This window comes from Alligator sinensis, unplaced genomic scaffold (assembly GCF_000455745.1).
Source record: "Alligator sinensis unplaced genomic scaffold, ASM45574v1 scaffold107_2, whole genome shotgun sequence".
Lineage (NCBI taxonomy): Eukaryota > Metazoa > Chordata > Crocodylia > Alligatoridae > Alligator > Alligator sinensis.
Genome location: NW_005843562.1, coordinates 71050 through 82575, shown reverse-complemented (window position 1 = coordinate 82575; position 11526 = coordinate 71050). Strand labels below are relative to the sequence as shown.

General features: G+C 56.2%; 1 protein-coding gene across 1 annotated transcript in view; it reads right to left on the bottom strand.

Annotated features, from left to right (window-relative positions):
• Positions 1–11475, bottom strand: part of HNRNPL (heterogeneous nuclear ribonucleoprotein L) — an 11536-nt gene extending 61 nt beyond the window's left edge. Inside the window, 12 exon segments of the mRNA XM_006038945.3 lie at positions 1–2; positions 4–11; positions 1689–1784; positions 2207–2264; positions 2912–3113; positions 3225–3346; positions 4218–4498; positions 4580–4651; positions 7783–7855; positions 8635–8731; positions 9950–10035; positions 11201–11475. The exon segment at positions 1–2 is cut by the window's left edge and continues 61 nt beyond it. Of these exon segments, the coding sequence (XP_006039007.1) occupies positions 1–2; positions 4–11; positions 1689–1784; positions 2207–2264; positions 2912–3113; positions 3225–3346; positions 4218–4498; positions 4580–4651; positions 7783–7855; positions 8635–8731; positions 9950–10035; positions 11201–11425 (1322 nt within the window). The 5' untranslated portion in view covers positions 11426–11475.
• Positions 11476–11526: the final 51 nt, after the last annotated feature.

Below are 11526 nucleotides of genomic sequence, written 5' to 3'. Positions count from 1 at the left end.
ATGCGGCCCGTCTGTGGGAGAACAGACCATGCGATGGGTTACTGAGCGCTCCTGCCTTCCCCGCCCAGTGCTCCTGGGGAGTCCCAAGACCCCGACCCACAGCTGCCGGGAGTGTCGCTACGTCAACCGACCCCAAAAGCAATTTCCAAATCGCAATGACGGCCGAGAGAGAGAGAGTCTCTGAGGGATGGTTTCAAGTGAGCTGGGACCACCCCAACTGCTACAAAAAAACACCAGGTGAGAAACAGTCACGTGGCATAAAGAGTTTCCCTGCTCCGTGCTGGACTGGCTGGGGAATAAGTGGGAACACAGGACATTTCTTTTCTTTTCTTTTTTTTTTTTTTTTAAGTCCTGTATTCCCACCTATATATGTTTATTGATATAAACAAGTGGGAATACAGAATGTGTATAAAAAAAAATAGGTGGGAATACAGGACACGTGCATCTGAACTGTTTAAAAACTCAATACGATAGATGATACTGAAAGTATCGTGATGCCCCCTTACAAATTCACAGTGCATCAACACCCTGAATACAGCACCCAGCTCCGCTCCCTGCATCTCCAAAAGGATCAAGAATTAGACAGGGGAACAAAGGTGATCAGGAGGGTGGGGGAGAGGCTAATGAGGCCAGGCCTTTTCAATTTAAAAGACTCCTGAGGGGGCACGGGAAGAGGATTTACAAAAGGGACGGGGAAGAGAAAGTCAGCAGGGATTTATTCTTTGCTGCCTTTCACCAGATGAGAACGAGAGGTCATGGCATGAAAGGAATAGGCCGGCAGTTTAAAATGAACCCCAGGACACTCATTTCCCTGCAGCGTGGGATGAAAGGGGGGAGCCTGGGGGCACCAGACATGGGAGAAGCTGAGTTTAGCCAGATTCAAAAGGGATCGGTGCTGTTTTTGGAGGCAAGGGGCATCAGAAGCTATTGAGCACGGGTCTGCAGGGCACGGCCTCCGAATCAGAATGTCCTGGACCTTTAATTGCTCCAAGGGAGAGAGGAACAGGGGAAAAACCCTACTCAGTCACTCTCCCTTCCAGCTCCACTCTGCTGCCGTGTGACACAGGAAACCTGACCCGTCCACGGCATCTCTTACGTCCTTAACACAAAAGCACGGGGGACCTGGACCTGTCTCGCCCATGAGGATGGATTCTCAGGGTCTTAGAAATCACCACGCGGTAGCACCTGCACCTAGGTAGCCTCTACTGGTAAACATTCCCTGATGGCAGCTATCCCACTATGCCACGCGTGTAGGCAGGAGGACCCGCGGTGGCCTGTCTTGCGTTTCTCCAAAGATAAAGTCCCCCGGAGTCAACCGGTAACCCTCCAAGAGCATCAAAATGCTTCTTTTCCCCTATTCTACTCCAGCAACACGCGCCCCCAGGGAAGGGGGGGTGTCACCATCCTACGTAGCCGGTCTGCAGCTGAAGGTGACCAGACAGAACTAGAAGCCAACACAGTAAGTCACAGCCCGCCCCCTCCTGTGCCCTCAGCACATCCAGCTGGAGTCCAGCTCAAAGCTGAACCCGGTGTGGGACAGCGGCATGAATCTCTAGACAGACTCCTGCACAAATCAGCATTATCCATTTTAACTTGCCAGGGTTTAACCATACAGTACATCACTAGCCCCTGGCTTGGAGAAGAGGTGGCGAGTGCCCCCCCCAACCTCCCCACCAAGAGCAGCTTACTTGGATTCTTCATCTGGTAATGGTTGAGGAAGCCCAGGGTCTCCAGCGCGTCGCTCTTCGAGTCCCACTCCAGCAGGCCGGAGGAGCTCCTCTCACCTGGGGGCACAGGGGGGGCACTTGCTACTGCAAGTGGACATGGGGGTAGGGCAAGGCTAGACGGGGAACCCGCGCTGTGGCCCCCCCCGGCCAGGACTGCTGGTGCCGACACTTGAGGCCTCCCACCCCCATCCAGCCACATTGGCTGGGGGGGAACGGGGGCAAGGACCAGCTGCCCCAAAGGCCGGAGAAGCTGCAAACACCCTTTCCCTCTCCAGACCAGCGCTGCAGGGAAGCAGGGGCCTCTGGAGCCAATGCCACACACGGCCCTTAGGATTCAGCCCCATTTGCAGTGACCAAACCCGCCCCATCAGGAGACGATCCAAAGACCCGAGCTCCCAGCTTCCCTCCTGGCCCCCTGGGGACCCACGGCCTCCCCACTCCCCAGCAGGCCCCGGCCCTGGCACGAAGGGCCGACTTACTTTTCCCTGAAAACACCTTAATGGACGATGGCCTCTTCACACCCAGCTCGTCACAGATCTGGGGGGAAAGGGAGTCCCAACACTGAGCTACTGCTCTGAAAACACACACGACCCCCTCTTCTCTTCCCCTGAATGCTTATTATGTTTGATTCACTTTCCAAGCTGCCCTCTAAATCCTCCCGCTCCCCATTACCTGCACAGAGCGCTCCAGCTGTTCCCAGCTAAGTGCCTGGACCCGCTCCAGGCTGCCTTCGCAAACGGAGCATTCCCATGGGAACAGGGAGTTCTCCCGCCCCTGCAAGCCTGGAGGACGCTAACACTTGTGCAACGTGCAGGGGAAGCGGGTGCCAGGGCCCTGTGCCCACAGCACAGGATTCCCTGGGCACACCAAAGGGGGCAGACAGCCCAGCCCCACCTCAGAGGTGTTCCAGCCTAAGCTGCAGCCTCTAGTGGCCAGAGGCGTGGGATAGGACGTGGAAAAAAACAACCCCCACCTCGCATGCCAGCCACCAGGCTATGATCTCAGCAGAGCCCTGACATCCCATGGGGTTAGGGGCTCACCCCCTGCAAAGATGGGGGCTGCAAAGCCACACGGGCCCTTGAAGGGCTCCAGCTGCCCTTGCAGCCCAGATACGAGACACCCTCCAGGGTCTGGTAGCACCTGGAGGCACCGGGCAAAGCAGTCCCGGGCAGGCAGCCCCTCACCTCATAGAAGTTATCCTCTGTCACCTCCAGCGGCGCATTAAAGAAGTGCAGCACGTTGCTGGGGTGCTGGATGCGGTTCTTAGCTGCCTGCTCTGGAGTTGAGAAGCGATTGTTGCGGGAGCCACTGAAGTCCTTGTAGCTGCAGGAACCGTCCTCCAGGCCGTAGGACTGGCCGGGCATGATGGCCTGCTGCTTCGACACGCTGCAGGGATTGGGGTGGGGGTGAGGGGGGCTGTTGCCCTCCAAAGCCAGCTGGCCAAGGGCTGCCAGGACCCTCCAGGCTGAGGGGAAAAGGGAGGGAGGAGATACCCACCACACATTCAGCTTCTGCCCGAACATGAAGTTGTTGTTGAGGTGGGTGATGGCACGATCCACCGCGTAGCCATCCGCCATCTCTACCATGGCGGCGCCGGGCTTGCTTTTCATGAATTTAACCTAGGAGACAGAGCACAACCCAATAAGCTCCAAACTGGGCGGGGAGGAACCCAGGAGATCTCCGGGGCTTTCCCTTCTTTCAGGGGGGAGGCTTCAAGCTGCACTGCTTTGACTTAGCAGCTTAGGAACAGGCAGGAACCTGGCCATTTTGCCACCGCATAAAAATACCAAGGTCATAGAAATCACAGAGCAGCGGGGCTGGAAGGGACTCGCAGAGGTCACAGTGAGTCCAACCCCTGCCTGAGGCAGGATCAGCCCTGTCCACACCAGCCCAGATGAACCTAAAATCAAACCTCTGAGCAACGTGACCGTCAAGCCCTGACACTGCAGCCGAACCTGCCCCAGGGAAAGCAGGGGGGAAATCACAGTAGGCAATGTCCCACTGCTGTAAATGTTAATGTATGCTCAAGAGATCTGGGGCAGAGGCTGTGCCTCACCCCTCAATACAGAGGAAGGCAAACCACTCCCCACCACCTCCCTCCCAAGTACACACCAGTTGGACCAGGGGGTAACAACTCCACATATGGCATCTGTCTGACCCTGGCAAGAGCCTCCAGCCAAAAAACCTCCGAGTCCCAGTCCCAGCAGGAGCACTGGCACAGCCCAGTTCCCATCCCCAGCCTGGAGTGCAGCCAATGGCCAGCGCCCCTGGGGGAGGCTTAAAAACAGACATGTGGGAGAGGGGGACCAGCAAAACCCAGAAGCCTGGGAAATCCCTGTACTAGGCTTAAAAAAAAAAATCCACTCTGACATGTCGTAGGAAGGGGGTGGGGGGGGAATCCCCACGGACCCGCAAGTTTCTTCCAACCCCCAAGCAGCAGCTGGGGACGGTATATCCAGGTGCCCGCCGCGAACAAATCATTGCTTTTACCTTCTCCACGTTCCCGTACAGGCAGAAGATGTTGAAGACGCGGTCACAATTCATTTTGGACTGGTCCAAGCCGTACACCATGAGCACGGGGCTGTCAGCGTGTGGGCCATACTCCGGGGGCGGGGGTGGGGGCGGGGGATGGCCGTACTGGGGGCCGTAGCGGCTGGGCCCCCGGCGGTGCCCGCCCACGGGGGGGCCCATCCTTCTCCCCTCATAGTGAGGCGGAGGTGGGCCATAGCCCTCGTCATGGTAGTGGCCGTGATACCCGCCATGGGGTCCTCCTACAAATAGGAGAGGGGGGTGAGTGAAGACGAAGAGGGCCTCAACCCCCTCCCCGGGTCCCCCCACACCCAGACCCTTACCATATTCCGCCGGGTGGTCTCCGAGGAGAGGGGGCTGCCTCTGGCGCTTGTTGGGGTTTCCTCCGGGGTCACCTGTGGGGAGAACCGTGGGTTAGGGGGGCCTGCCAGGAGGAAGCTGGACCTCAGCAGGCTGCCCCGGGGTTTACCTGAGTCCTTGCAGTGCTAGCTTCTTCTAACCGTGAGCTAAGCCCGGCTGCCTAGGAGGCGCTCGTTAGCTGTGAGCAAAGGCAACCAAACTGCCTCCACTTCCCACACCCTGCGGGAGCCAGCACCAGAGGCCTCCGGCATGAAGGGCAGTTCTCCTCACACTGGATCACCCCCACTCCCCCCGATCTGCCCCAGGTGTTGCCCAGTGCTCACAGGGAGCCCGCACAGACCCCCAGCCCTGACTCCAGCAGGCCGGGCTGGTCCAGCCGAGGGTTAGACCACCACTGCGCTGCCCTCCGTTAGAGCCTGCCACACCACACTTGCAATTAAGGCCTCCCGCCCACCCCACATCTCGGCCCAGGCGGCCAGACTAATGGCACCTTAATCAGGGGCAGAGGAAGCTGCTAGGAGGATGCTTAAAAGGAGACTGCCACCCCCCCCCCCCCAAAGGCCGGCTTTTATACCGATAAAAGAGCGCCCAGTTGATTTGGTGGCTGAAAAAAGATCAGTGCCCGGAGCGCGCCTGCTTCCAAGACGCGGCTACGGTTTGACACAGCAATGAAAAAAACAAACAAACAAAAGAAACAAAATAAAAACCAATGGCAGTACCTCTTCCCCACCCAAAACAGAGAAGGGAGCAAGTGAGGAACAGGTAACACAGGCATGGCAGAAAAGCAACAGCAGTCATCAGTTAAAACAGGCGAACCGTGGAGCCGTACAACCTCGCTTCTAAACGCCCGGGTTTCGTACAGGTTTTTATTGGGTACAAAGAGTGAAAAGGGCTACTTACAGTGGGAGCACACAGTACAATGTCCTGTGCCACACAAAAACTCTGCCTTTCTCTTACCATTGAACGCTGCAACAGTTAGCACAGATCTCATAGATGGCGTCCCATCAAAATACACTGCGGCCCTGCATCACATGGTGTCAGAGTCATAAATACAAGTCAAAAGGCACAAAACTGCTACAATTCTTTTCTTTTTTTTTTGTTTTTTTGCTTTTTTGGCACTTTTTTTTTGGCTTTTTGGTTTTTTTTGGCTTTGAAAAACAGTAAAATCTTTCAAAAGGCTCACAGATGTTTTGTCCTCAGAAGGGATCAAGAGAGAGAGGACGTGAAGGTGTATAAATGAGAGTGTTCCTTCCATGTCTCAGACGCCTGAGTTTTGTGTGGTGCTTCTGGCTCAGTGTTGTTTTCCCATGTGCGTGTCTCCTCTGTAAATGCAAATGTGTCTCGGGGCGAACGCCCCAGCGCCCCACACAGCGCGCCCCACGGCCCCAGCCTCCCAAGGGGCTGGGCGCCTTCGGGGCTGGTTGGGTTTGGTCTCCGCTTGGTGCTGGTATGTTGGCAGTTGAGGACTGCAGGAAAAAAGCCACACGTAACCAAAAATAAAAAGAATACGAGAACTGCTCTCTCCCAAACGCAAGCGTGTTGAGAGACGGAGAGCAATGCTAGGTCTCGGAGGGCTGTGAGATCTACTCCAGTCTGCGACAAATAACGCTGATGGGCTTGTGAGACCCCTCTGCTCTGTGTTTCCTAGTTCTGTGTACGGTCTTGGGAGGTTATAATGTCTGCTGTGGCATGCTGCGGCTTGCTTTCTTTCTCTGTCTCTCTCTCTGTCTCTCTCCCTCTGTGCGTGGAGCTGTTTCTTGGAGCGCGGTGTGGTGTTCTTGATGTAATGAGCTCAAAACTCTGCTGCTGTTTCTGGTACGTGAAGGATGCTTGCATGTTTTCTCCCGGCAGAGCTAGTGAGGTTGCTACCCTGTGTGGTGTGAGGAATGTGCAGAGGCAGGTCGCCGGCAGGTCGGGACGTCCACTGGAGTACGGTCCCCCCAGGGTTATGTGCACTGACTGCTCAGAGCTGGGAAAAGCCAGGTTAGGGGCACCCTGCCTCGGGTCAGGGCGGCCGAGGTGCAGCTAAATCAATGCACAGCCCTGCCGCTAGCCCCTGCCGCTCTGCACATCTTCTAGCTGTGTCCCTTGGAGGAGAGATCTGTTCATGTTGCTGTTAGGAGTCATGTAATGCCATTGGTTGCTTCGGCACGTGACCACGGGGCTTCGGCTTTTAAACGGGGGGTGTCCCGCAGGTCCCCCCCCCAACCCACGCTGTCCCGGCCTCTGATACCACGGGGCCGGCCAGGCCGAGGGGAACTGGAAACAGCCCCCTCCCTTTCAGCCCGGATGCCTTCAGCAGGCTCCTCGGGGCCCCGCTAGGCTGCCGCCCGGGGCTCACCACGTGAGCAAGCCCCACAGCCAAACTGATTCAGACCCGGCTTAAAAATCCGGGAAGAGTGAATCGATGCAACTGTATCAGCTGAGGTGGGGCAGGGGGAGCCATGCAAACGGGGACTTCACCTCGGCAGCATTTTTCACCCTCCTGGCACCGTGGCCACCAGCTTTGAGGTGGGTTGAGGGAGGTTTTGCACCAGGCTGAAGCCAATGGCTACCAAAGCCATTTCAGCCATCTGGTATTCCCTTCCCAGAACTAAATTCTCGGTGGCTAATTCAGGGAGGCAGGAAAGCACCTGCCCAGTGCTTCCAAATACCACAGCAATGGCTTTAAACCGATTTTGCCTTGTGCCCCCTCCACGTTCAAGGCAGGTTTGGAATAAACTTGTTAATCCAACCCAATGCTGCAACCAGCTTCCCTTCAGCTGTGTGATGGTTAACAGCAGCTCAAGAAGGGGCTTCGGACTGAGCCAACAGCTATGACCAGCTGGCCCCCCTCAGACAGAAACCAGGCAGTGGCACTTAGCTGGACACTGCCCTCATTTTGACACGCTTTAAAAGGCACTTGTGCGCCCACCTCCTCCATCGCAAATACCTCCCGGACCCACGCGGCTCCCTGGTGACCCATCGCTCCGTGTTCAAAAGTGCCCTGACCCCACCGTTCTCCCCAGTTTTGGCATCAACCTCTACGAGAATCGGTACAGTTCTGGGGGAGGTGAAACGTTAGGGCAATGGCATTATACCACGGAGTCAGGGATCTATGAAGTGCACTCGGCAACTGATAGGCAAAGGTTTGTGTAGAGGTACAAAGCAAGCCAGCCAAGATTACCTTGTCCGCTGAGGTTGGGGTTGGTGTAATCCCACGTGTCCTGGTCGTTCTTGAAGACGTTGAGGCGAGTGGGCTGCGGGGACAACCAACTCCATGGTTAGCCCCACTTGGAAAAGGTCCAGAGCAGGTGTGCTTAGCCCCTAGCCCAGGGACCAAATCTGGCCCACAGAGAATTGGCATGGGGGGGGGGGGATGAGCTGGAGTCTGGTTTAAATAGGGATTGCGGATTTGTATCCTGCTACCTGGATTAGCTATGCAGGATCCCTCCCATTCCTACGGGTTCTTTGCTTGGTTGCTTTCCCCAGCACTGTCCCTCTACCCCCATTTTTTCCATTCAATTCCCCAGCTTCACTTCATGCTCCGTGTGGTCTTTTCACAGCATCTGATGACATGAACTCATGCTCACAAGGGCTTGGACTCAATCTTGCTTAACTAGTCTAGGATGTGCAAGTCTCCCCCACTTTCTGCCTCCCTCTCCCCACCCCTGAGGAATCCAGGCTGAGCAGGACAAATCAACAAGCTGGCAAAAAAGTCTGCTCCTTCCTAGTCCCTTTCAGAGAATCTTCCGAGTCTGACCACTGCGCCTGCGTCTGCACAAGGTAAAGTACCTACCCGCCCTGGCTCCTGACTGCCACAAGAACCCAGGAGTCCCAGCCATGCCTCTAGCTCTCGCTCCCCATTTGGTTTGACATCCGCATGCGGGTTGCACCGTGCACGTGACAAAGATGACACGGGAGAAACTGAGCTGGGAGAAGCCACGCTACGCTCTCTGTCTAGGTAGCTCCCGAGCTACCCCATACCTTGGAACCACTGCCCTGCCTGGAAGGGGCTGTATTTCCAGCTCGTGCTTACCTTAGCGTATTCAATCTTGAGTGTGCAACACCCCGAGTAAATGTCAGCACCATTGAGAGACGCCTTCGCTCTCTGCGCGCTCTGCACCGAGTCAAACGTTTGGGTCGTTAAGGACGTTCGCTAGAGTTTTCGAATGTTTAGAGGCTTTTCCGTGGCAGTACAGCCAAAGGGCTCACCTGATCACAGGGGGACTTCACGTATGGAGGCTGCTGCAGCCTTTGCTTCCAAGAGCCGCATATAACACTTCGGGTGTAGAGTGTTATCTGTATGGCGGTCTCAGGGCTCACTAACTACTAGACTCCTTTTTAATAGTAAAGATAATGATTACAGCAATCATCGTCCAGGTGGTACTAAAATTATTAGCGCTGTTATTATAATCATGATGCCGATACTAAAAATAAGACCAATGATGCCAATTAGTGGTAACAATGATGTTAATAACAACGCTAATAATAAAGATAACGACAATGATACTAACGCCGATGCCAATAATTAGACGTAGATCCGAAAGGCTCAAAGCAGTTTGCCATTTTCCCAACTCAATAGAAAGAAATGACCCTTAATCATAGACCATAAGGGTTGAAAAGGACCTCCGGAGGTCACAACTAGTCCAACCCCCTGCTCACAGTAGAAGCCTCCCCAACTCCATCATCCCAGCCAAGCTTTGTCTACCTGGGTCTTAAAAACCTCCCAGGATGGAGACCCCACCACCGCTCTGGGTAACCTGCTCCAGTGCTTCATCGCCCTCCTAGTGAGAACGTTTTTCCTAATCTCCAGCCTCAACTCCCCTTGCTGCAGCCTGAGCCCATTACTCCTTGTCCTGTCGTCTGCCCCCACTGAGACCAGCCCAGCTCCATCCTCTTTGCAGCCCCCCTGCAGGGATGTGAAGGCTGCTATTCAATCCCCCTCGGTCTTCTCTTCTCCACACTAAATCAGCCCAGTCCCCTCAGCCTCTCACCAATCCTGCCCCCCAGCTCCTCAACCATTTTTGTTGCCCTCCCTCCACTGGACTCTCTCCAACTTGTCCACATCTGTTCTGCAGTGGGGGGCCCACAACTGGACACAGGACTCCAGATGTGGCCTCACCAGTGCCAAACAGAAGTTTGGGCTTTTGTAGGGTATAAATGGGTCTCAGCTCCCCTACAAAACAGCTCCCCAGTTTCCCACTTCGATTGGATTTATTGGAGCAAGACTGTTTCTAAGAGAGACTCCCCCACACAGGTCAGCTACCCCCCACCGAGGATCAAGGGCAGCGAGGGAAGAGAAGGGCTGGGTGCTGGAGAGCGCGCACAGCCTCCAGCAGGCTGAAGGATATTCCACCATGGCCTGCACCCCGTTCTTCCGGAAGATCACGATCCTCTGCACAGGCCCGCAGGGGTTGCAGATGGTATACAGCACATCCTAGGAAAGCAGAGAGATGGGCGTGAGGAATGCATGAAAGGAACCAAGGGGCTGCCGGTAGTGGCGGCTTGGCCTTCCCACTCTGGACAGCTGCTCACATGCCTGACAGGGCGCGTTTGAAAGGACAGAGATGACGGAGGTTTCAGAGCGGCAAGAAAGGCAGCCCCTCTGCATAGCCATGTCATACCATCATTTCTTGCATGCAACACGCAATTTCCCCCAACAGCTACAAACCGCAGCGTTTTATATGCAAAAAATATGGTACGAGCCACTGACTCGGCACAGACTCAGCTCCTCAGCAGCTGCTGCTCGGTCACCAGGAGGAAAGATTGCCTGACTTTCAAAGACAAGCTCCGTGTCTTATTCCAGGTTACGTAGTACGTGAGGAAATACCGCCCCCCACTTCCAAGTCCCATCTCACTGACCCATAGGCGACAGAACCCCCTTATGGTTGCCACAGCTTCCTTTGCTAAGCCAGGCTTGCTCGGTACTAGCTGTTCACAGATGGGAACACAAAAACGAGGGCTCTCCATTACAGCCACGAGCCTCCTCACTGATAGAGGCAAGCGGAGCGACGCGTTGGACATCGGCAGAGCCAGACCTAGCTCAGGCTCTCCGGCAGGGGCAGGGCGAGTACTCGCCAGGGAGCAGACAAACAGCGATCCCTCCCGCGTCAGACCCACCAACAGCAGTTGTCAGATTAACAGATCTGTTCTCCGTGACTGTTAGGGCAGTGGTTCTCAGCTAGGGTGCCGTGACACCCCTCTTCCCGCCCCGTGCACGCTCCCGTCCCATCAGAGCTCATAACCGAGAAAACAGAGCTGGGCTCAAGCTGCAGCCCTCTCTGATCCATGCACCCCACCAACCACGTGCACAGGACCGCTGCACCCAGGCACGCGTTTTCAGGGGCAGCGGGGCTAGAGCTGGACTGGGAAGGGCTGCGCTTTCCGGCTCCATCTGCTTTAGGGCTAGCCGAGAGCTCGCTCGCGTACTAACTACAGCCCTTCTCAGCCCGGGCACGAGGGGAACGTCTGCCCCGAGGCAGCTGCCAACCAGGCGGGTCGCAGAAACGCAGGGCTGAGCGCCGCTGCTCCAGTCTAGTCTCGGGATCGACAAGCTCCCGCGACGCCGACGAGAGAAAGGGCTCGCAGCGGGCGCCGCTCACCGTGGTGATGGAGTAGATGGGGTTGAGGATGGTGAAGAGCAGCACGTTGTTGACCCCGCGGGAGTCGTCCGAGTCTCCGGGGCGGGAGATCTTCTGGCTGGTGGAGTAGTTGACGAAGGCCGGGTGGCCGGCAATGTAGATCTGGTTGTCCGCGGCGTAGTTCACGGCGTTGCAGGCGCCCAGGATGTCCTCAAACTCCACCAGGGCCTGGCGCTTCTTCGGCATCACCACCACGTAACTGGGGGAGGGAGCCGGGCTTAGACGCCGGAGCCGGCCGGACCCCGCGCGGAGACGCCGGACTTTGCACGCCCCCCCCCGGGCCCGGC